The sequence below is a fragment of the Oryzias melastigma genome, linkage group LG21 (assembly GCF_002922805.2).
Source record: "Oryzias melastigma strain HK-1 linkage group LG21, ASM292280v2, whole genome shotgun sequence".
NCBI classification, from domain to species: domain Eukaryota; kingdom Metazoa; phylum Chordata; class Actinopteri; order Beloniformes; family Adrianichthyidae; genus Oryzias; species Oryzias melastigma.
This window is the reverse complement of record NC_050532.1, coordinates 4,525,253-4,548,524: the sequence shown is the minus strand read 5'-3', so window position 1 is coordinate 4,548,524 and position 23,272 is coordinate 4,525,253. Positions and strand designations below refer to the sequence as shown.

The 23,272-nt window shown below is 37.3% G+C and overlaps 1 protein-coding gene and 1 long non-coding RNA gene across 2 annotated transcripts; one reads left to right on the top strand and one right to left on the bottom strand.

Annotated features, from left to right (window-relative positions):
• Positions 1-609: 609 nt before the first annotated feature.
• Positions 610-2,379, bottom strand: LOC118597928. Its single transcript, XR_004946949.1, has 2 exons — positions 2,208-2,379; positions 610-1,040 (listed from the first exon to the last, which is right to left on the bottom strand). It is a non-coding gene; the product is annotated as an uncharacterized LOC118597928 (long non-coding RNA).
• A 2,674-nt stretch (positions 2,380-5,053) lies between these two features.
• senp7 (SUMO specific peptidase 7) lies at positions 5,054-22,559 on the top strand. The gene is made up of 23 exons (XM_024286887.2): positions 5,054-5,211; positions 5,922-6,015; positions 7,310-7,372; positions 7,448-7,563; positions 9,349-9,579; positions 9,718-9,812; positions 9,951-10,069; positions 11,791-12,100; positions 12,903-13,033; positions 13,492-13,629; positions 13,706-13,739; positions 14,756-14,980; positions 15,057-15,481; positions 15,898-16,025; positions 16,103-16,219; positions 17,328-17,444; positions 18,467-18,562; positions 18,639-18,799; positions 18,886-18,932; positions 19,018-19,061; positions 19,915-19,983; positions 20,060-20,210; positions 21,688-22,559. The coding sequence occupies exons 2-23, from the start codon at positions 5,959-5,961 to the stop codon at positions 21,826-21,828; spliced, it is 3,015 nt and encodes a 1,004-aa protein (XP_024142655.1). The 5' UTR covers positions 5,054-5,211; positions 5,922-5,958; the 3' UTR covers positions 21,829-22,559.
• Positions 22,560-23,272: the final 713 nt, after the last annotated feature.

Sequence of the window (23,272 nt, the reverse complement as noted above, 5' to 3'; positions counted from 1 at the left end):
CGCTAAAGATCTGGCTGGATGCTCCATCTGCCTACTCAATGAAAAAAAAATTAAAAAATTTGTTTTAAATACACATATTTAAATTGATAACTTGTTGCATTTGCAAAACTATGTAAAGGTTTTTTTAACAAGTAGGAGATGGTACCAGTCATTTCAAAAATGAAATTCGTCAGACCACAGCTGACAAATGTCCTTTCTCACCGCAGATGTTTTGATATTCAACGATACAACTGCACACAGAACGATGGTTTCTGTGTGTTTTGCTCTCTGCCACTTTTGTAGCAAACATGTTCTAAACACTCTGTGGTTAGCCAGCGGCATTTGCCAGATAAAAAAGCCAAAGTTCATGCACTGCAGTGTTTGAAGGCTGACTCACAAACCTCTCTGTGCAGAGGCTGAGCAGGCCTGATGTTGTTCTGTAGTTGCAACTTTCAATAAAGAAATCAAAAATGTGTTTTTTAGTGTGATTTATCATTCTTCGAGATGTTTGTTTTTTTTTTTTTCTTTCAGAAAAGATAACATTTTTTCTTATTTAATTGAGGAATCATACCTGTAAGTATCTGTAAGTATAAATGCCTAATATCAACATCAATATATTTGGTGAATGTGTTTTTTTTTATTTATTTATTTTTTATTTAAAGCTAGAAACAAGAGTATGGAGTTGAGAAGTAGATTGTCTTCAAGGGTTTTAAAAACAAAAGTTACTGCTAAACTTTTAGGAGATCCTTAGGAACTTTTAAAAATTCAATTTTAATCTAAATCTCTAAAAAGTTCCAAAGAAAAATCTAAAGTTTTTTTTTTTTGCAAAATTGTCTTGAAAGTGGTCAAAAAGGGAGATGACAGATGCACAATAATCTAAATGACAGTTTTTATTTTTTTTTCTCAGGTATGAAGTGCAAAACGTGGAGATTAAATGAACGTACTACAGTACTTTCATGGGTTTCATGACCTACTTCAAGCGGTTGCTGGTGTAATTCTCTGCTCCGTTTTCACTTCCTGGTTCCCACATACTGAGTCAGTCAGAGCCTTGCGGTGGTGTTCTAGCAGAACCACAGTTTAAATGTTAACTCACCGTTGGCACATTGGTAACCCAACATTTCAGGTTTAAGAGTTTATTGCCATTAGTATATGTTAAAGGTTCAGAAACCGGTAAATTGGGATTTTTCTTTGGCAGTAATGATTATTACAGAAGATAAAACTTGGACAAAATGAAAATACAAATAGAAATGAGGAAAAAAAGATTTTAAGAAAGGATAAATATATGAATGTTGCACAGAGAGGCATGATGCAATCACAGCCACATGTCATTGCACAGTTTCAGCTTTTTCATTATGATTGATTATTATCATGTCAGGGATGAAAAGGGAAATGTGCACGGCCAAAACAAAATGTGAAGAAAATATGATGACTTTTGCTTCAAGAAAAAAGGTCTTTCTGTCTTGCAATAAAAGTATTATTGTCCAAAAACATGCTTCTGTGGCTACTCTAAATTGCTCCTAGGTGTGAATGTGAGCGACAGACTGGTGACCTGTCGCCCATCAGTAGCGGGTTAGGCTCCGGCACCCCGTGACCCCGAAAGGGACAAGCGGCTAAGAAGAGGAACGCTTTTCCAATAGAGAATATGTATTTTTCCTTAAAACAAGAATCCTTGTAAGATTTTTTGTCTTGTTTAAAGAAAATCTGCCATTTTTTACTTATTTTTAAGGAGTCTGTTTTTGAAGTGTATAAAAGAAGGCACAAGTTCAACAATTGCTGTCTTTAATCAGCTGAATTTTAGGTTTTCAGAACTTTAGCAAAGTTTTCCTTTGAGAAACTTTGCTAAAGTTGAGACAAAGTAAAAAGTGCAAAGATGGACATTTTCCATCAAAATGTTTCCCATATTTTCTAGAAGAAAGACTTGCATTTAAAATTTAAACAGGAAATTTTGCTAAATTGTAGTTTTCAACATTTTATGCTGGTTCATGTCTGTAATCATGCAGTTTTATGAAGCTCCAGTTAGAACGCGTCACTCTTTACACACCGTATTAATAACAAAACAACAAACTGTCAAATAATAAAATAGAACTTAGATTTTTCAAATCCTTCCTGATGACTAGATTCATGTTTGCCAGACTTACTTTGCCGTACACAACAGGAAACAGGAAGAACAGGAAACAGATTTCAATGAGAAGATATAGAACATGACAAGCGTATTTGGTAGTAAAAACCTGTGAGGCTGCTGTTGTCTGTGGTGCGGTCTGAGTGGAACCAATAAACAAAACAAGGGGGATGATGTCCAAAGTGTGGAAAACTGAGGAAATTACCTGGACGACACACAAGAATAATAAAAAAAATTCAATAATCAAGATATAATAACACTGAGGACATGTGGATTCTCTAGTTTATGTAGCATATTTTTAGCCTTTTAAAAGACATTCCTTCTAATTTTGACTTAACTGAACACAAAACATTGCTCAAAAATTTACAATGACAGTCTGAACAAAGAACGCAGACCATTTGTGCATTAATATATTCTGTAATTTAATGGATCCAGTTAAAATGACTTTTTTTTGTTAATCATGGGGCATTTTCACAATATTATTTACACTTTTACATGTTCAAATGTGATTTTAACCATGTGTGTATACTGTCTTTTGAAGCTTAGAAAAACCCTTTTATATTAAAATGTTTCCTTTTTTTCTAGTGAGCCACCGTTTAAATTAAAATAGAAGTACGCTTTGGGGCTTCTGTGAAAAATGCCCACAACTGTGTTAGTCTGTGGTTAGTCAACAACATCACTAAAGTCGTAATGGTTTTCACAAACCTCTGTGACGTCAACGAATGTGTGTGTGGTCACGTCAATGAGTAGAAAAATTAAATTTTCATGATGGTTTTTTTTTCAGAAGTTGAATGTTTTTAGTCTTCCTTCTGTCATTCCTTCTCATACATGTTTGCTAAATTTGACTCACAGTCTGACCACGTGTAACATCTCTACATTCTTCATTTAATCTCACACGATTCAGTTTGCTTGAGTCCCACCACTTTGACCTGATTAATGTTTCTCTTTAAAAAAATGGACTAAATGCGTTTCAATAGGATTTAGTCATTTTGTACTCGGTGTTGAAAATATTGAAACTATTGCCTCCATTTTCATGCTATGGAAAAGTCTACAAAAACTAAAACAAAGAAATACGCACCAATGAACCTTTATCTGGGATTCACGCGTGGCCCGCTCTTCACACCCCCTGACTGGTGACTCTTGATGTGTGTGGCTGCTGTCCAGAGACATTTACACCTGTCAGAGCTGCTGCCGCCCAGCGATCCGGCTGCCCTGTGGCCCCCTAATGGTCACCCGATTTTGCCTGATACCTGAAGGACTACATTCTTGACCACGCTGATGATTTTCAAAAAACTGGGTGGCAACCTGATTCTTGGATTCAGGCACTGCCTCCCATCATGCAGTGGTTGTTGTTTTTGTGATTGTAGCATTTCCAAAGCAGTCTGTCTGTCTCAGGATATCTATTCTTCCCCAGGAAGTGTGTTACTACCAGCTGTGTCGTGCGTTCTCATACATAGAAGAAATCAAACTGACCAAATTTTTTTATTTTATTTTACAAAGTGTTGCTGCTGGTAATTAAAATGATTGATTCACAAATGACAATGAGATAAGGAATGGCTCTCCTGATGCTGTTAGTACCAGTGTGTTCACTGCTGTTTGCACAAAAACACATTTTGTTGCTATAGATACACACAAACAAGACACTGTTGCACGCACAATGGAAAATTCCCCAGGGAGAACAAAGTGTTTACGGCATCTCTGCATGCATGTGTGCAAAGAAAAGAAGTGGTCCTCAGCAAGATAATTCTCTGAAAAGTAGCAGTTTGATGCAGAAATGTCTCTCAGAAGTACCTGAGTCTGGCTCTGACGGGAGAGCTGGGCTGGACAGTCAAGGGTTTTTGGGACCACTGAACACCGGGTCTGGAGAATCTGTCAATCAAACATTTCGAATGTTGGAGGTGGGGCTAACGGGTACCACATGCTTTTTACGGAGCCATCTGATTGGCCAGTTAATAACTTGATGACTTGCAATAAAGGAAAGATATGAAAAAAAAAGTTTTTGAAGAGCATGTTAAAAGAGAAACCAGAACAAGAATGGCCATTCTGACAAATTTTGGCTACATTGACAGTGGTTCATGTGGTTGAGCAGGTCAGCCAATGATCAAAGGATTGACGGTTTAATCCCCACTCGACTGTTGTTGTGTCCTTGGGCAAGACTTTTAACCCTCCTTGCCTCCAGTGTGCCCCCACTGGTGTGTGAATGTGGTCAGAGGGGCTGTAGGCGTACTGGCAGCCTGCCCCAGAACAGCTATAGCAACGTTGGTAGCTTACAATCACCAAGTGTGGATGAGGAGTGAATGGATAATGGATACAGTCTGGAAAAGCTTAGATAAATCCAATCCATTATTATTTATTATTAAATACAATGACTGAGTGATAGCTGTTTATTTCTCAATTGAAATCTATGGGATTTTGGCTTTCTGGGACCAATCGGTACTTCCTGTTTGGAATGCGAGGGGAGATGGGTAACTCCTTCCTGCTACTTTTTTTTTATTGCTTTATTGACAAATATTGCACATAAAAAAATTACATTTCACAATACGTGCCAATAACAACATTTTCACATTTGACCAGATAATTAAAATGTCAGAATAAGTCAGGAAAAAAAATAATAATAAATAATCTGCTTCAAGTTTCAAAAGTGATCATGCCTCAACTGTTCTAACAGCTTAGTGCAGGATTCAATACCATTTATAATCAGTGTCCCTTCTTTCTGAAAAATATAAAACACAGTTTTTTGTTAGTATATTTATACTTATGAATTAAATATTTATCTATAATTATAAGTAATTTAACTATGTAAATTTTCTCTGCATTAAACCTCTCTTGAACAAAATATCCAAAAAACACTAATTCCAGTTCTTCTCCTTCACACTTTGATGTCGACTTACACTCTTACACTCCAGACCAGGCGGTGGCGGTAGTGCGCCATAACGTTATTTGGCACCCGCGAAACAACTAGTCAAGAAGGACACGAAGAAGAAGAGGAGTGCAGAAAAGGAAAATGTGTTCTTTCTGTGCTCTCGAGGAGCTGGAGCAGAGATTCATCTGAAAGCAGTTGTTTTTATTTATTTGTTTTAGCGTGTATATATAAAAAGAGGCTCTGACGCTGGGTAAGACGAAGTTTATTGTAACTATCGTGAAGACTTGCAGCAATAACGTGACTAGCCAAAACAGCTAGCGTTAGCTAAGGAGAATGATCACTTTCATTTTTGCTCCTACTTGAAAGAAACAAAAGAAGATAAAAATACTTATATTGTTACTTAAAGAAGACACAAACATAAATACTTCCAAGAATGTGATTGTGAACAACTCCAGGAATAATTTTGCTAAAATCTACGTAAAGAAAGCGATTACTTTTGATTATGTTGATGCATTGTTTGCTAATGTTGTTTCAGATCACAAATGAGAATAGTTAGCATGATTTAATTTTTCCATATTTATTATTTTCTAACTGTATTAAAAAATGACATTTAACAAATGTTTTTGTAGCGGAGGGTGTTTAATCGGTTTATATCCGATTTTTACGATAATAATAATGGAGCTGACTTTCAGTGACTGATCATCCATATTTAGCCGTGTGTTGGTGGTCAAAATGTTTTATGATCAACTTCTTCATTCAATGTTTAGGTTTCTAAGACGCAGTTGCAGTTATCCTCATTCATTTAGACCAGAATAACTCCAGAATCTTCATGTTTGGATCACGTTTTCATTCAGTTTGAATTTCCTGTCTTTCACCAGCTCATTGTTTTTGATTTTCAGTCACACAGTCTTTGTCTCACAAAAAGTCTTCACAAAGCCGTCTTCTTCTTGTTTGTTGTAGTGCTCTTGAGGTGCTCACCCCCCCAAACCTCTGGACCATGATGCAGAAGAGAAGAGCCCTCACTATTCCATTTGTAGTTGACAAACGTAACCTGGTATTTCTGCTATTTATATTCATTATTTTACTGTTGAATTTTGTGAATTGTTGAATTCTGCTTATAATTAACTGTCAGCCATCTTGATAAACTAACCGTGTTGTTGCCACACTTTATTATAGTTAGATAAAATATTTGTTAACAGATAATCAAAGTTTTCAATCATCATACGAACATGAAACTTTTTTGCTGAATCTCTTATATTTATATCTTTATTTCTAAAATTCGAAGTATTTGTCCAACAGTAGCTGGGTTGGCTCCAGAATCACCAAAAAGGTTATAGCAGGTTTCAAAGATGGATAATATTTGTTTATTATTAATATTCTACTTTTGTAGAAAGTCAGATAATGAGGCATTAATATTATTTATGAAAACCCTTAATAGAAAATCCAATATTTTTGTGGTTTTGGCAGCAGTCTATTATTAAAATTTCCGTTTTCAATCAAACAAAACAGAGAAACTTTAACCGAAAAATTATCACATGTTTTTAATTTATGACTTTAAGACTTCATGTGTTGATAGTTTCTTCAGCTGGTTGATGAAACTGTATCTGCTCCCCTTGACTCCATGGAGGGCTTTTTGAATGCAAACTTGATGAACAGCATGTTTCCTTTACAGCTACACCCTCTGAAGAATCTTCACATTCTTGCTGTAGCTCCATGTTTGAAAAATCTGTCATAAATCTTTGGTTGACTGTTTGTGAAAATTGGACTGAGTGACTCCTCCCCCTCGGCGTTCCAAACAGGAAGTATCTACTGGCTCCAAGAAGCCGAAATCCCAAAGATTTCTATCAAGAAATAAACAGCTATTTCACATCATTCTACTTGTTGGGATAACCGTTCTTGCTCTGATACATTTTTTAACATGTTCTTGTTAATCCTAATTTTTCTCATGATAATTTTTCTTTATTGCAAGTTGTTAAAGTTACAAACTGACCAATCAGATGAGTACAAATATGTGGTCGAACATTTGAAGCGTTAGATTGCCAGGTTCCCCCAAGCTCGCTCTGAGTGGAAGCGGTGTGGACTACCAACATGCTCACTCCTGATTAGTGAGGGGGTTGCCATAGAAACGTCGACTCGGAGCAATCATGCTTACTGACGTTGTCTGGTTCCAACATAGTGACATTCGCGCCATGAAAAAAAGTTGAATTGACTTCATGTCGTCGGGTCCTGAATTAAGCTATTTTCTATGACGTCACACTCACTCGGTCCAGTTCTCATGTACAGTCAACGGTTCCAACTTTTGATCGTCTGAAATCGAACTTGCTGACTAATCACTCTGTGAATTCTAGGTGGAAGACCCCCTCAAAATCCCGATGACATGTCTTCCACCGGAGTGTGGAAAGTTAGGACAGGTACAGCAGCTCTGTGCTTTCTGTCTAATCTAAATAAAAAGCACTATTTTCAGGCCTGTTTTTCATTCTCATAAGGTTTCCTGGACTGCGTTTGCGGGATGTCAATTCAGATCCCGTAATTCCCAACAGAAAAACGGATCCACAGTGTTTCATAACAGTCGGGCGACAATGATCACCCTGGAAATGGATCGGTAAGAGGGAAAAGTCTGATTTGTTGCTTTTGTGTTCAAATATTCCATTGTAAAGTGTCATTGTGGGTGTTATGTTCTAGTAATAGCTGGAAGTAGGAATCTTGAGTTACCTCACGATTCAATTCGATTACAACTCAGGAGGCGTTTTAAGGTGCTAAAACTCCTCACTACAGTTTTTACACTTTTCTCAAACACACACAAAGATTTTCACACTTTTCTCTCTTGTTTAAACTCTCAAAGTTCAAACCTTCATTAAAAATACTAGTTATATAGAAAGAAAACAAAGATTCAAGGATTTATATTGTCAAACCAGTGGACAAATGAATTTCATGGCACGAGATCGGAACTCTGGTTCAGGTACATGTAAGAAACAGGTACAATATGACACAATTTGCAATACTATTTACAACACAATATTCCATTAATATTTACAAAAATGTAATTAAATAGATTGTTTTAGGGTTAAAATAAAAATACTTGAATTTGAATTAAATTGTTCTATACAAGATCTGATTGAGGAAGAAGAATGATGTAACTTGTGGCAAACTGAACACACAGAGGAGATGATAGACGAGGCCTCCAACCAATCAGAATGCAGCAAAATTCTACAAAAAAAATTAGTGACACCACAAAAGATGAATCGCAAATATAGCAAACACCGCATGTATTAGCAAGAAAACAAATGTTCAAATCAAACTGAAACCTGTGAACTTATCAGCATTTATTTATTAAATAAAATACCGCGCTCCCTCCCTAAACAGAGATAAATCAACTCCAAGACTATTAATAAAGATCTGTGTCCGCATTATCTGACTATCAAAAACATTCGCAGAATAGTTGGTATTCATTGTAGACGTGAAGTTTGGCTGAATTTTCGCTTTCAAGTACTAGATCCTACAGTTTTCCAGATGCTTTCCCGACTCTCCCACTCAACCTGACACTGGGTGGGAGGGATCCTTACCATCCTCCTTTTGTCTTTTTGAGCGGGTTAGAAACTCCTCATCAGATCTTAATCTGAGGAAACAAGTTCTCCGATCTCCCTCCTCTTAACTTTCTCTCAATTTCTTCCTGCAATCATGTCTTCACTGTCGATTCTTCTGTCCTTTTGTCTTGAAACTGTACCAAAAAGTCTAGTTTTTCTGTGATTTGCTTTACTTTAGAATAGAATTGAAAACTTTATTGTTCCCACAGAGGGGGGTGTTTCTGTAGCTCTGTTATAAACAGCAGATAGATGATAAGTACCACTTAAGATAGTCGTTATTTTACTCAAGTTGTGTGAACAAAACAAACAACATACTATAAAAAAAATCAACAAATATCACTATAATTGTTGTAAATGATTAATTTAATGGGTTTATCCCATGTCAGTAATTTAATTTAGTTCCTACTAAACTCTGAAAACTTTTTTCCCCTAAATTTTCAATTACTGGCCTCCTGCTCCCATTCTTTCCCAGCCTCTCAAATAAACAGCAAAATGACTGATTAGTTCATGATTTTGGGTTAGGAACCTGGTCTGACACGTTCTTCTCCAACACACCATTATTTCTTGATGCTTTATTTGAAGAAGGCATGGGACCCAAGCATCATGCCTCCCAAAGCTTATCATGAAAGACCACAAGTCTTATCTGCAGCGCTCAGCCTGCCCCTGTTGATCAGCCTGTAAACACGACGTCTTATCTGCAGTGAGGAATCAGCTTCAAACGGGACATTTTTGATGGTCTTGACGTTTCTGTGAGAAGATTGTGAGCAAATACGTTTTTTTTATTTTGCTCTTGTGTCCTGCAGGAGGAAGCCGCTGTTGATCCTGACAGACGTCTTAAAGACAGAAATGGGTAAAGCTCACATGGAAAGGATCAGAAAGAGTCGAAGGAAACAAGGTTCTCAGAAGGACAGCAGGCCCAGCAGAGAGGAGCCGGCGGCCTGCAGAGGGAAGAAGGCCAGCCAGAGCGAGAGCAGGGATAACTGCAGTTCAGGTCGTAGAAGCAACCAGAGGACGACCCCATCCTCGTCTCAAAGGTGATGAAACCATCATTTTAACCCATTTGTTCTTTTAGAAATACCCATGTTAGAATAAGAAGCCAACTAGAACACACACTTCTTTACAAATACATTTATTTTGCATCAGCTTTATAAATGTTTCTTTTTTTTCTTCAGGTCAAAATCTAGAAGAAAACTTTCAAATGTTGAGGACAAAGAAGACATTAAAGAGATGGTCATTGGAACGGAAAGCTCTTTCTCTGAGGTTGTAGGTGGGTGCTGTTCCCGATAACTCCTCCCTTTAACCCTAAGTGTGCCGCATTCGGATCTGGAGCCAGTCTAAGGGCGTCTGAAGTCTAGCTGTGCTTGTCTTGCTAATAAGATCGTGGGTTGGTGTTTGTGTCGTGCAGACTGTGGAGTGTCTTTGAGCTGGAAGTCCAACAAGAAGGCAGAAGACTGTGATGAGCTGTCTCCAGATGGGATCAAAGTCAGACGGACAAACCAGAAGAAGGATTCACCACAGAAATTGGTAGGTGCTGCTCGTGCATGAGGGTTCCCGCCGACTCTTAAAAAGTCTTAAAAGCATTGAAAAGTCTTACATTTTGATAACTGGGCCTTAAAAAGTGTACATTTTTGCTTGAAACGCCTCTGTTTCTCGAATTTCATGTTAAAATGATAATTTTTACTACGATAATTTTGTTCAAATGACATTAACTAGTTGATATCCTCAAATGTTCACCGCCGGTTTGAAAAAAATAAGAACGTTAAAGCCTCACGCCACAAACAGCAAGAAAAGAAGCTACGGTTTTGATCATAAAATGGGAATAATTTAATAAAATGTGAAATATTGTATAACATGGAAAATAGACTGAGAAATTGGTCTTACATTTTTAAATACATGGCCTTTAAGTCTTAAATTTAACTTGACAAAATTTGCTGTGCAGGCGACCACATTCATTCACACACACACTAACATAACATTTTAGTTCTTCTGCATTTCACTTTTCTATCAGTCACAAAGCTTTTAGTTTTTGATTAAATCTGTTCAGGTTTTAGCCAAAATCAAAAAACATGTTGTTTTCTAGAACAGTGGTCCCTAAACCCCAGCTGTGGGCTGGTACCGGTCCATTGGAGAGTTGGTACCGGTCAACAGAGAAAAATTACACAAAGCATGCATTTTTTTCGGTTTCATTTATAATCTGACTCTGAGGGAAGCTTTATTTTGAAAAACTTGGACTCGTTCGGTCACGCTTGGGAAAATCCGTCCACTGCTTTCTTAAAGCGGCTGCGCGGGCCACTAAATGAAAACCCCTAAGCCAGTGGTCCCCAATCATTTTTAGGACAATATTAGATCATATTAGAGAATATTTTCACAGAACAGTTCGAAAGCGGCTGAAGTTAGCATTTTTTAAGCTTCCGGTTTCTGAAAATCTATTTTCAAAATAAAATGATACTACAAGAAATTTAGTTTAAAAAAGTTAAAAAATATAATTTTTTTTTTTATACAGATAATGAAGATTCAATGAAACAAAGTTGTTGGTTTGTAAAAATTCCATGAAGGAAACATTGCATAATTTTCCCCCATTGAATGCTATTTTAACACTCAGTCCAGGCTCTGATTATCTTTCAGGGCAAAACGATTGATCATATAAAGTGGAGGCTAACAAGCAGACGCTAGTCAGTGAGTAAACAGAAGAAGAGCCTTCCACTTCAAAATAAAAGAACTGCATTTAACAGACAAAAAACAGGAGTATTCACTCTGAGTATGGATTTATAGTTACAGTTATTCCCACAGACCATAATAAGAATGCATAATATTTAGCAACTCACTGGATGTCTAATGTTATGACAATGCAGTTAATAAAGTCGCTCAAATGGTGGATTCACTTTTATTATTTTATTTATAAAATACCTGCTTTAGTCACTTTTTTCTTTTGTATTTATCTGTCAAACCTTAATAGTTGGATGAGGCTGAAGTTGGCGTCTGATTTTTTTTTTTTTTTTTAGCTTCCTCTTTGACAGAATGTGTCTTTGAATGTGTCTTTAATAAAATTTACCAGTAAATTCTTCATCATAATTTTGACATTGAAATTTGTTCCCATTTCTGTACTCAGTTATAAAAGAAAACCTTAATAGTTTACAATATATTTTTTATGTGAAATTGTGTATCTAGTTGAAAAATGTCCCTCCTGCTAAATCAGCCACAAAATGCAGCTTTCTTCTCACTAAATTCTGTTTGTGTCTCAACAGAAGCGTAAATGTCCGGAGACCAACGCTCAGTGTAATGGCGTTCGCAGCTCCAAGCGCCACCGTCTGCACACTGAGGAAAACCAGGACGAGGGGGAGTCGCCCCCCATGTCCGCTGGTCCGGACAGAGCGGAGGAGGATTTGGATTTGGACAGTTGCATCATGAAGTTCACGGTCGGAGGAGACGATCAGACGCAAACTCTGGTTCCGTTTATTGAAACCAGTTTGAAAAACGATGACGCGGCGAGGAGCCCTGGGAGAAGATCCTCAGTCAGGCAGGACAGAGGGTCTCCGGCCAGCCCCTTCGAGCCCAGTAAGCACCTCAAAGTCTGTCCTATCAAAGCTGAGAACAGGAGTTTACACCCCAAAAAGATCATATTTCCTAATAGAAAATATTTCTATTGGATCAATTTCAGATCCAACTGGCTTTATTGATCCAATATTGCTGGCTATTATTGTTGCGTCACTAATGTTAGCTTGGGGCCATAAGCTCGCCCGTGAGGGCACAAACAGCTCTCAGCAGTGGTGAGGGAGGTGTTGCTCCGAGCCAACAGTCCTCCCCACAAACCAGAATTATATTTCTAATGAACTACTGCTGCTGCGCATAAAATACGTCTTAAAAAACCACACAGGCTCTTTGATTTAGGCTAAAAACTGCACAATCATAACTAAAAGATTACCGGGAGCGATTTTATAAAAGAAAAACAATATGGTTGGAGTTGGATTTAAGGTGATGTGCCCTCATAATAATAAACTGAAAAACAGTTTGAAAATATAATAAATGGATAAATCAACAACCAAAATAATGGTCACTTGAAAATCAGTAACAAATGCATTGAAGAATTTCAAAATAATTACTTACAGCTTTGCAGCTCAGCTCGGTGACCCGCGTTGCCTTAAAGCTAATTGTTTTAACATAATGACACCATCAAAATAAAAGTCTTGGAGTGATTCAGTTCCTGAAACTTTTAAAGTTGTTCTGTTTTATTGTTTTGTGAATTTTACTTGTAATTTTAAAGCCCTTAGAAAATGCAGGATCTAAAGCAACAGGATTCCATTGTTTTGATGGAACAATCTCACATTAAATGGACGCTTTTGTCATGTTTCTGTTCTAGTTGTGCTGTCCAGTGACGACGAGGCCGGTGATGACGGCCTAAAAGGTCGCGCAAAGGTCACTGCTGAAGTTTCAGACATGCAAAGCGATGCCTCACAGGAAGCTTTATGTGAGGAGGATCCAGACACCCAGGTTCAATTATTTTATGTATCTATCTCTAAAACATTAAGGAACAAAACACTTCATGTCATCTTTGAACATTTGTAAACCTTGACACGATGGATTTACGCCGTAGATTCGTAGATGTGAATAACATTAAGCTGTTTATTTGTGTGACGATTCATAATCACACATTTTTAAAACTCAGAAATTGTTTTATTTCATGAAATATTGTTTATTAAAATTTAAGAATTTTCAATAAAGTATAATTTTTTTTCAGACACAGGAAAACTTATGGGTAATTTTTGAAAAGTGCACTTTACACAGTGACCACCAGATGGAGCCAAAGAGAGCGCTCTCAATATATTAGTGCAGAAAATTATAGATCTCCTAAAAACATTAATGCCACTAAACTTCATAGTGTTTGTGGCAACATTTTTGTAAATGTGGGGCATTTGACAGCTTCTTTCCTGCCTGTGTTTGTGCTGCAGATGACTGAAGCAGCTGAGGCCTCTCCTGACTCCCCACTGGAAACTCTCGTTTTCGAAGAGGACTGCGCCGGGATGAGCGTGGCCTTCTGGAGTCTGCGCTGTGGAGGTTACAGAGGAAATGCAAACGGAGCGTTCATGGTACATTTCTAAAATGGCTGCATTTCCCGTGTCCTCCGGATCACACGTTCAACGTGCTGCTTTTCCTCCTCCACAGATAACAAAAGATCAAATCATCATCCCACTGAAAGGTAAAGCTGGAAGAGCGTTCTGCTATGATCCTGTTGTTGTCTAGGAGCTTCTGTTCTGTCCTTTGCTGGCTTAGCAGTCTATTTGTGTTTGTTTATGCTCTTGGATTAGGACTTCCAGACCCCGCTGCACTTTCACCTCTGAGTCTGTGATCCTTCCACTGGTTTGATGGACATGAGGTTTAAATGGAGGTTTTAACCAACATGGACCTCTTTACAACAAATCATTTAAAAAAAGGCTTACATATTTGTAAATTAGCTTAAAAAGAAATACATTTTATGTGAAAAAAGCTATAAAAAACTAAAGCAACTACACATTTTTTTTTCTTATAAAATCCATCGAGCGGTCAAGAAAAAAGTTTAGCAACGACCGTACTTATTTAGAAAATGACATGCAAATACTCACTTTTATGTTTAAGACACGCTGAAACTGACTTACGTTTGCTCTGTTTTTAGTGTGTGAACGGACATTTCAAGAAACTTTTAACTAGGCAGAAAAGAACATTTGAAGCTCTGCGTCTCATACCTAAAGCTATTAACGTTAGCTTAAATTAGAAGAATAAAATCCTAATTATCTTAATGATCAAACAAGCAGCATCCAGTGAAGTACTTGTAACTTTCATCTGACTTGAACCATGACTGTTTTTAATATCGTCCTCAGGAATTAGGAGGAAGCAGCTGTGCAGGATTCTGCAGGGAGGATTACTGACATTTTGATTTGTGAACAATATAAGAGAGTAAATAAAAATGCAGTGGGGTTCATATTTATAAGATAAATATTGTACAATTTTCCGCTACAGTTGGTAAGGTTACCCTTTATTATTTACGTTAAGTTGTGTTAAACAACGCTCAGTTCTCAGCTTTGCTCCATCAATACCCGTAAACTGGAAATAACTGTACACAACAACGGCGGTATTGCCATTGGGATCCGTGCTTTTGGGCTAGCCTGGTGCGTTAAAAGCACAGCCCCTCCCCCTCTGCTTCCTCGACGCTGCATTCTGACCTCCTCTCGTTTCCAGATGCCAGCGGTCAGCGGCAAGTGGTGCTGATGTTTGAGCGCAAAGAGCTGCGGAGGTACAGCATCTGGGAGCAGTTCGAGCTGAAGGAGCGGGGGCTGCACTTCGTCTGCGACGGGGCCGACTCCCCTGCCGTCCTGCTGATCTGTGTGTCGCAAACCGCCGCCGCCGCCATCCAGCAGAACCTGTTCCAGCTCCACCGCACAGAGGATGGAGACGAAGACACCGGTGAGAAACTAGGTTTATACGGTACGACATCACGACGTTTCATGTCTGGTTTAATTTTGTATTATCGTCTCTCCAGGAAAAGCCTGTCCTTTTCTTTTCCTGGGCCTCAAAGACCCTCTGCTGGGCATGGAAGGCGCTCTGCTGCGCTCCTTCTTGGATATAGACTGTATCAAGAGTCTGACTCACCACAGGAGGAGCAACACAGAGGAAAGCACGGACTTTGAAGACGCCCCGGTTCTGTCTCTGGATGAAAGCTTAGAACTGATCCAGAGGAGCGGACTGGACGTGGACCTGCTGCTCATGCAGGGCGCGACCAGAACCAGCCTGGAGCTGAACGACGACCAGAACAGCCTGCATTCAGATGCAGACGAACTCCCAACGGCTCACATCTGGCTGGACACCAAAGAGTCCGAACCAGAGACGCCGCCGGAAGAAGAGGCGGAGATTCAGGCCGAACCAAAGACGGAGGAGGTGGAGGAGGAGCTGCAGAGCCCTCCTGATGTAAGCTGTCTCCAGCTTTTTTAGGTTCCTGTTAGGGCCGGGCGAAAAAGAGTTCTTCATAGGACAATTTTATGTTTGTTCTTCAAAACCTGAAAACATTAGAATTTATTTTTAAATAGAGCTGATCAAGACGTTTAGTGTTCTGTTTTATCTTCTCTTTTGAAACTTGAAAGATTTTGCTTTAATTTTCAGTTAAGTTTGAAATAAAAATGTCTTTTCTTAATTCTTTGTTATCTGAAAAAAGCAGTTGCATCATGTATTTACATCTAAACAACCTGCTGATGATTAAACCCAAAAAACGATATCATGATATAAAAAATTCTTTATCACCCAGCTCTGGTTGTCATTTATAATTTGGAGATTTTTTTGTCACTCCTCCTCTCATTTTAATGTCAAACCTTCACTCATGTCCGCAGGACCCGAAAAAGGACACCACTCCCGCGTACACGCTTCGCCATCAAAGAACCAAAGGCTCGTACTCCGTGTCTCTGTGTAAGCCCCGCTCCAACTGGATCCCATACAAGCACCAGGGTGTGGCCCGCAGGTCGGATCCCCTTCTATCAGGATGCTGGCGCTCTCTCTACTGATAAACTCTTAGCTGATTCCCTTTTTCCTGTTCAGGTTGATCCAGTTCCCGCCTCCGCCGCTGAAGGGAGGAATCACTGTTACGATGGAGGACCTGCAGTGTCTCGACACTGGAAAGTACCTGAACGACGTCATCATCGACTTTTACCTCAAGTAAGAAACGGCTTCAGTCTTTCAGCCTAAACCTGATTCTGTCCAGCTTTAGTTTATGATGGTGTGAACGCTTTGTGAACGTTCACACTATTGTGATGCTGTTTTTCTTTATTATTTATTTACTTCTACTTCTGTATATTTTTGACAGGTAAAAACGATTTCAGCGATTTCTGCAGTATTGGTATCAAAACTTTCAGAATTACTGCTTATACGTTTGCTTTTTATATTTTACGGTATTTATTAGATTTTACGCAATTTATGCAAATTTTGCCCCATTGAAAATGAATAGGAGATTTTTCCAATCCTTCAAAATCTTTGTGTACCTTTGAAAATGATGTGATCTTGGTATCAAAACATTCAGCACATTCAGGACATTCATGCTTGTACTTTAGATATTCTTATATTTTATGGTTTTTAAGCTTTTACGCAATGTATGCTTATATTGCCCTATTGATAATGAATGGGACATTTTTGAAAATCTTTGTGCACTTTTGATACTAAGGCATTCTTGGTATCAAAACGCTCAGCACGCAAAGGACACTATACTGCTGGTAATTTTGGTATTCATACATTTTATGGTTTTTAAGATTTTATGCAATTTTACTTTTTTTTCCTACAAATTCTCCAAATTTTTTTCACAGTTTTAAAACGTATGTGATATTGATATCAGAATGTTCAGGTCGCTCATGCTTTTACTTTTGTTATTCATACACTTTTTTGCATTTAGAAATGTAACGCAGTTTTTGCAATTTTTATGATTTTATTTTATTTTATTTTTTTTAAGAAATTCTTAAAATTCTTTGTACACTTTTTAAAAATATGCAATATTGGTATCAAAACGTTCAGCACATTCATGCTTCTACTTTTGGTATTCATACCTTTAATGCATTTTTTTAACATTTTATGCACTTTTTGCAATTTTTCAAGAAATTCTTCAAATTCTTAGTCACTTTGAAACCTATGCAATATTTGTTTCAAAATGTTCAGGACATTATTCTGTAATTAAAGTAAATTACTTCAGTGTCTTCAGCGACCACATTCAGCAAAAAACATTTAGCATTATTGCAGGTGATGCAACTTTTCTTGTTGATGTTGTTTTGTGAACCAGATACCTGCTCCTGAACACGCCCGCCGCTCTGAGCGAGCGCTGCCACGTCTTCAGCAGCTTCTTCTACAAGCAGCTGACGCGCAGAGACAACGCCAGCGAGGGCAGCAACAGCGATGCGTGAGTGCACGAGCTCTCATCCTTAAAATCAACAAAATTATGTTTCTCTGCAAAAAAATTATTTTTTTAAGTAACAGAAAATGGAAAATTTTGACTTTTTTTGGAAACAAAAATTAAGTAATTTCCAAAACCCAACTGTGACTGTCCTGTGAAGACTTTGGTCATTTCAGAATGAGCAAAGATAAATAATGTCATTAAAAAAACAATAAAGTTTTCATTCTTTTAATATTATTGGTGACCTACAAAAACACAACTTTAGCATTTCAGTTAACTTATTTTATAATGTTACAGTTTATTTCCAGTGAACTGATGAATGTGCTGTGAAAATAAAGTGTTTTTAGGAGAAAGGATATAATTGTAATGTGAAGATTTGATTAAAAAACTAACATAATTTTTGTTTTTTATTTAATTTATTAACTATAGGTACACATTTTAAATAAGGAAATGTTTATAAAGAGACACGGTTAGTCAAATTATCCGCAGAGTAACGAGGAAAATGTTAACTTTTATTTGGAAAAATCTTGCAGTTTCAGTTCAAACTGTCAAAGTTATTATTTTTTTTCTAAAATCTTTCAAAAAATGCATAAAAGTAGTAAAACACTTTTTGAAAATGTTTTTATCCCTTAAAGAGCTTCTGCAGGCATGGAAACAATAATGCTGAAATTATTTACTATATTATCCTTTTATTTACTTCTATTTTTACTTTAGATGTTTTTTAATCGCAGATTTACTCTGTATCTGCATTTTATCATCACTTGAATTTGTTTAAACTTTATTTTCTCTTTCCTGATTTGGCACATGCTCAGTTGGCTCGTAAAAAACGCTAAATTTAAGAGAATTTTCAACATAACTCTTAATCCAATCACAGATTTACCTGATAATTTCTAACAGGTTTTTAGTCGTCCCTCCTTTGGTCCTGATGTGAAGACGGATCATTTTGACCCAAACACAATACAAGGGTTAATAGTTCAGATGCATGTGTAGAAGAAGCAGCTGGTTTAGCTAACATGTTGGTGTTCCAGCTGTCAGAGGCAGCGGCGCCATCAGCGGGTGAAGACTTGGACGCGTCATGTGGACATCTTCAAAAAGGACTTCCTGTTTGTGCCTGTCAATCAGGAGTGAGTGAACTGGTCGATCCGCCTCCTTAGCTTCATCCCTGCTGCTGAATGACGGAGCGTCTTTGCTTGGCTTTAGAGCACACTGGTATTTAGTCGTCATCTGCTTTCCTGGACTGGATGAGCCTAAAGTGGAGCCGTGGACGGCGGGCTCCCACGGCGAGGAGAAGGCTGGACGATGTAAGAGATCTGAGGCTGACGCTGAGATGAACCGCAGCAAGAGCGTGGAGACGGAAGCTGGTGAGAGCTGGCTCTACTACTTTTACACATTCAGATTTCAGCTGAAACGACTGACAAAAATTAACTTTTGCTTTCATTCATTTCAGATAATACTCCAAAGGAACCCAGTAAAAACTCACCAACTTCTCCAGTAGTAAGAAAAGCAAATCTGTTTCTTTTCCTTCATAATTTGCCTACAGGTTGATTGTTTTAACATCTGTGATCCTGTTTGTTTTCAGAACTGCACAGAGCAGACGTGCAGCAGAGAGAGCGTCCACAGGAGGTCAGCTTACCTTCTATGCAAACAGTTCTAACAGTTGCTCACCATTTCTGTTGCACCAATAATGTTAGGTTGGGGGTGAGGTAGTGGGAGAGCGTGTAAACAGAGGATTTTTCAAGATGTCGGCCATCTTGAAAAATGGCTGCCTCAATGGCCTTCCAAAGCCATCTTTTTTTACAGAAGTACACCTACTTGATCGATTGGAGCGCTCTTAGTGTCTACTTCTATGTTTTTTGGCATAGTGACTATATTTTTAATTTTTGAAACTTCAGTTCACATTTTTTTTCTAATTTTTGCCATTTTAGTTCTTGTTTTATGGATTTGAATTGCACATGTAACATCAATAGGGACCATATTGTGTGTTTAGGGATCAAAATACTGAAAAATGGTCATGATTATTACAGAAATACACGCTACGATCATTATTGAGAGACTTGTCACAGTCATTGACCCTCTTGTTCGGTTTCATGGTCATTGCTTCTTTAAAGTCGTCTGGATCACCTTCCTGAAACATTCGAACTGTTTTATGTCTGACATTTTCCCTGGCAATTTCCTGCTGATGCTCTCTGAATAATGTAAACCATTCACAGACACAAATATTCCTCAAATCGACACAATAGATGCATTTCTATGAAGTGGCTTCAAAGAATCATTTTAGTGGCCATCTTAAAGAATAACCGCCATCTTGGATTTTCAAAAGGCCAGTCAGGCAGATCTAACGAGTATCTTATAGAGAATTACCATGCCAAGTGTCATATTTTGCAGAACTCCTATAAAAATTTGACTTTATCCGATGGACGATTAGCTGTAGCCTGTTCTAATGATAAAACTGCTGACTCATGTTTCTCCTCCTAAGGCCGTGCATTCTCCTCATGGATTCTCTGAAAATCTCTCTTCACGAGAGAGTCGTCAAACTCCTCAGAGAGTGAGTTTGATTTCCTTTTGGTTCGTCTGATTGATTCTGATTCCTCGTTCTAAGATGGAGCGTCTTGGTCTGTCAGTTATTTGCAGTCGGAGTGGGAGGTCCGCCGCGGCTCACAGAGGGATTTTGGTCCTGACCAGATGAAAAGCTCAAACTGCAAAGTTCCTCTTCAGGATAACAGCAGCGACTGCGGCCTTTACCTGCTTCAATACGTGGAGTATTTTTTGAAGGTAACCGCCTCCTGAAGACCTGGTCTGGTTTAAACTAACCGGGTGATTGAGCAAACACTGTTGAACATGAAGGTTTATCTGCAGAAGAATCTACTGTGGCTGATGTCCAACATTTAGAACTAGATTTTTCTATGGAATCAGATCAAGATCAGCATGAAGTCAATGACAAACCAGATTGTTTATTGAAAAGTGAACAAAATAAAAGGTTCAGTCTTAAACTCAAAAAGTACATATTGTATACTAGAAGGGAATATTGAAAAATAGAACTGTAAATTTGGAAAATTATTTTAAACTGAAAGGAATATTGAAAATTTGAAAAATTGTAAATTTGGAAAAAAGTAACTAAAAGAAATATTGCAAAAACACTGTAAATTAAAAAAATAGTTTAACTGTACGAAATATTGAAAATTTGAAAACAAAAATGTATAAATTTGAAGAAACAAATGAAAGAAATATAGAGCATTTGGAAAAGAAAATGTAAATTAAAAAATAAATAAATAAAATTTGAAGAAAACAAAAGTAAAATAGAAAAAAAAGACATTGTACATTTGAAACCCAAAGATGGATTTGGAAAAAAGAATAAACCTGACAGAAATATTAAACATTTGAAAAATAAAATTCTAAATTTGGAAAAAAAAGTAAATGGAGAAAAAAGAATTGCAAAAAATTGTAAATTAAGACAAAAATTTTAACAGAAAAAAAATTGAATATTTGAAAATATAACTTTGTTCTATTTGAAGAAAGGACATATAAAAAAAACCTGAAAACTTGAAAGGAGGAAAAAAATCAGAAGAAATGATTGAAAATTAAAAAAAAAAAGTTAATTTGAAAAATTTATTCATTTTAAGTTTGTAATCAAAATTGGATAATGTTGACCTGACAGAAATATTGAATATTTGAAAAAAAAAGTAAATTTTAGCTTTGAATTAAAAAAAAAAAAAAAAAAATCAATAAACCTAAAACTGTTTTTAAATTTAAAATGGTGATTATTGGTAATGGCGACTGCCGGCGCCGTCTGTCATCTCTCCTCTGAGTGTAATACAGTAGTAATAAACGTCTTTCTAAGTGGGAGAAGTCACCCAGGCGGCGATTACAATAGCAATGTTGTGAAGCTGAAATTACATCACAGCAACCTCTATAACCACATCAATCTTGAGCTTGTAGCTACTGTGCTCAAAGCCCCGCCCCCTTGTAAAATTTGAATTGAAACTGAATTTAGGACTCAAAGCAAAGAAGACAAATTGAGAATAAATGACAGCAGCTGTTACAATTACGCATTTGTTTCCAAATCAAGTTTTAAATTATTATTTTTTTTATATTTTTAATATGTCTTTCAGGCTTAGAATCTTTTCATTTTCTTCAAATTTTCAATTTCTATTTATAATCATGCTTTCATTCTCTTTAGGCTGATCCTGATTTGACATTTCCAAATGCTTCAGTGAAAAATAACGCACACGTTGTTCGTTCTTTTTCTCAGGACCCTGTCGTACACTTCGATCTCCCTCTTCAGCTACAACAGTGGTTCCCACGGCAACAGGTTCGGAGGAAACGAGATGAAATCAGAGATTTGATTCTCAACCTTTACCGACATCAGCAGCTGGATAAAGAAAAGTCTTGAGTCTGTCGCGCTGCTCACACTGAGCAAAAGACATTTATTTTGAAGGTTTCTCAACACATCGGTGCTTCCTGTGGCTCCTAAAGGAGCAGAGGAGCACCCCCATCAGGAACTGAAGAAATGCCTCAAGAAGACTGAAATGAAGACTGTTTTTACGTTCCAATGTCACACCTCAAACCAGACGGCACTAAAAGTTCTGGAAAATTCTGTTCTGTTCAGACATTTCATGTTCTCTGTAGCATTAATATTTTCTCTGCAGGATGCTCCTTTAAAAAAATCTGGATTATTTTAAAGCGATGGATGCCCCGCCCCCTCCACGAGTTTAAACACACCTCCTCTGATTTTGTAGATGACTCTGTTTGTCCCTCACAAACCCAACCAGCACACCCAAAACATGCTTTTAAACTCTTCAATTGAAATTGGAAAAAAATGGCCAAATTTTAGCATTGTAGCTGGTTTTATTTAATGCATTAACACAGACTTTTTCTTCCATTTAGATGAAAGAAAGCGGTTTTATAAAAACTTCACCAGAGTAGAAACTTCAGTCCCTAACTGCTGTTATATGTCTATTTTTTTACTGAGAGAAATTTTGTAGTTCTTTTGCTTCAACTGATGCTATTTGTACAAAAAAAGCTCATATTTGCCTTTTTTTTAGACATTGTGTTTGTGTTAAACAGAAGCTTAGTCCAAAAATGCATCTCAACTACTTGTGTATTAAAACTTGTAGAATGTTGTGGTTTTCGTTTTTAATGTCTGACAAAACTTAATGCGAGACAAAAACATAATTTCTTATTAAGAGACTCCACCTTTTGTTTTTTTTCTGCCCCCTCCTGTAAGAATCTTTACTATAGTTGTGTGTTCAGCTGTAATCTCTGCAGTGTTTCAGCTTAGGTGTTTTTACTGTCTCGCTCTCATCCCCTCAAATAATCCCACTGATCTGCTCAGCTGCTTGTTTCAGCCCCTCCAGCTAAAACACTGTCAGTGACACCAAAAGTTTATGAATAGGAACCAGAGGACACAATGTTCTCAGGTTTTCCTTTCATCCTAGTAAACATTCAGGCTTTAAAAAATTCAGTTTACAATTTTTATTTTATTAACAATTAATTTACAATTATAAAGTGACCTATTTATAAAATACAATATTTTAAAGACCCATTCTGATCCGGAGCAACCCCGCCCCTCTTCCCCTCTCCATTAATGAGAGCTCAGAGCAGGAAGTTTGCGGTCTGCCCTGCATATTTTTTTACATCTTTTTTAAATCAGATTCTTTTTGTCTGCTCCTGATTCACAACAAGTGCATAAAGAAATGCTCGGAAATGTAATTTAAAGCTTAATTTTCTTATCAGATTTCTTCCATCATCAGAAAAATTGCCCAAGAACACGTTAAAAGCGCCAAAAACACAATTTAATCTCAAAGTTGAATATCCTTTGTGCCGAGACAAAACTA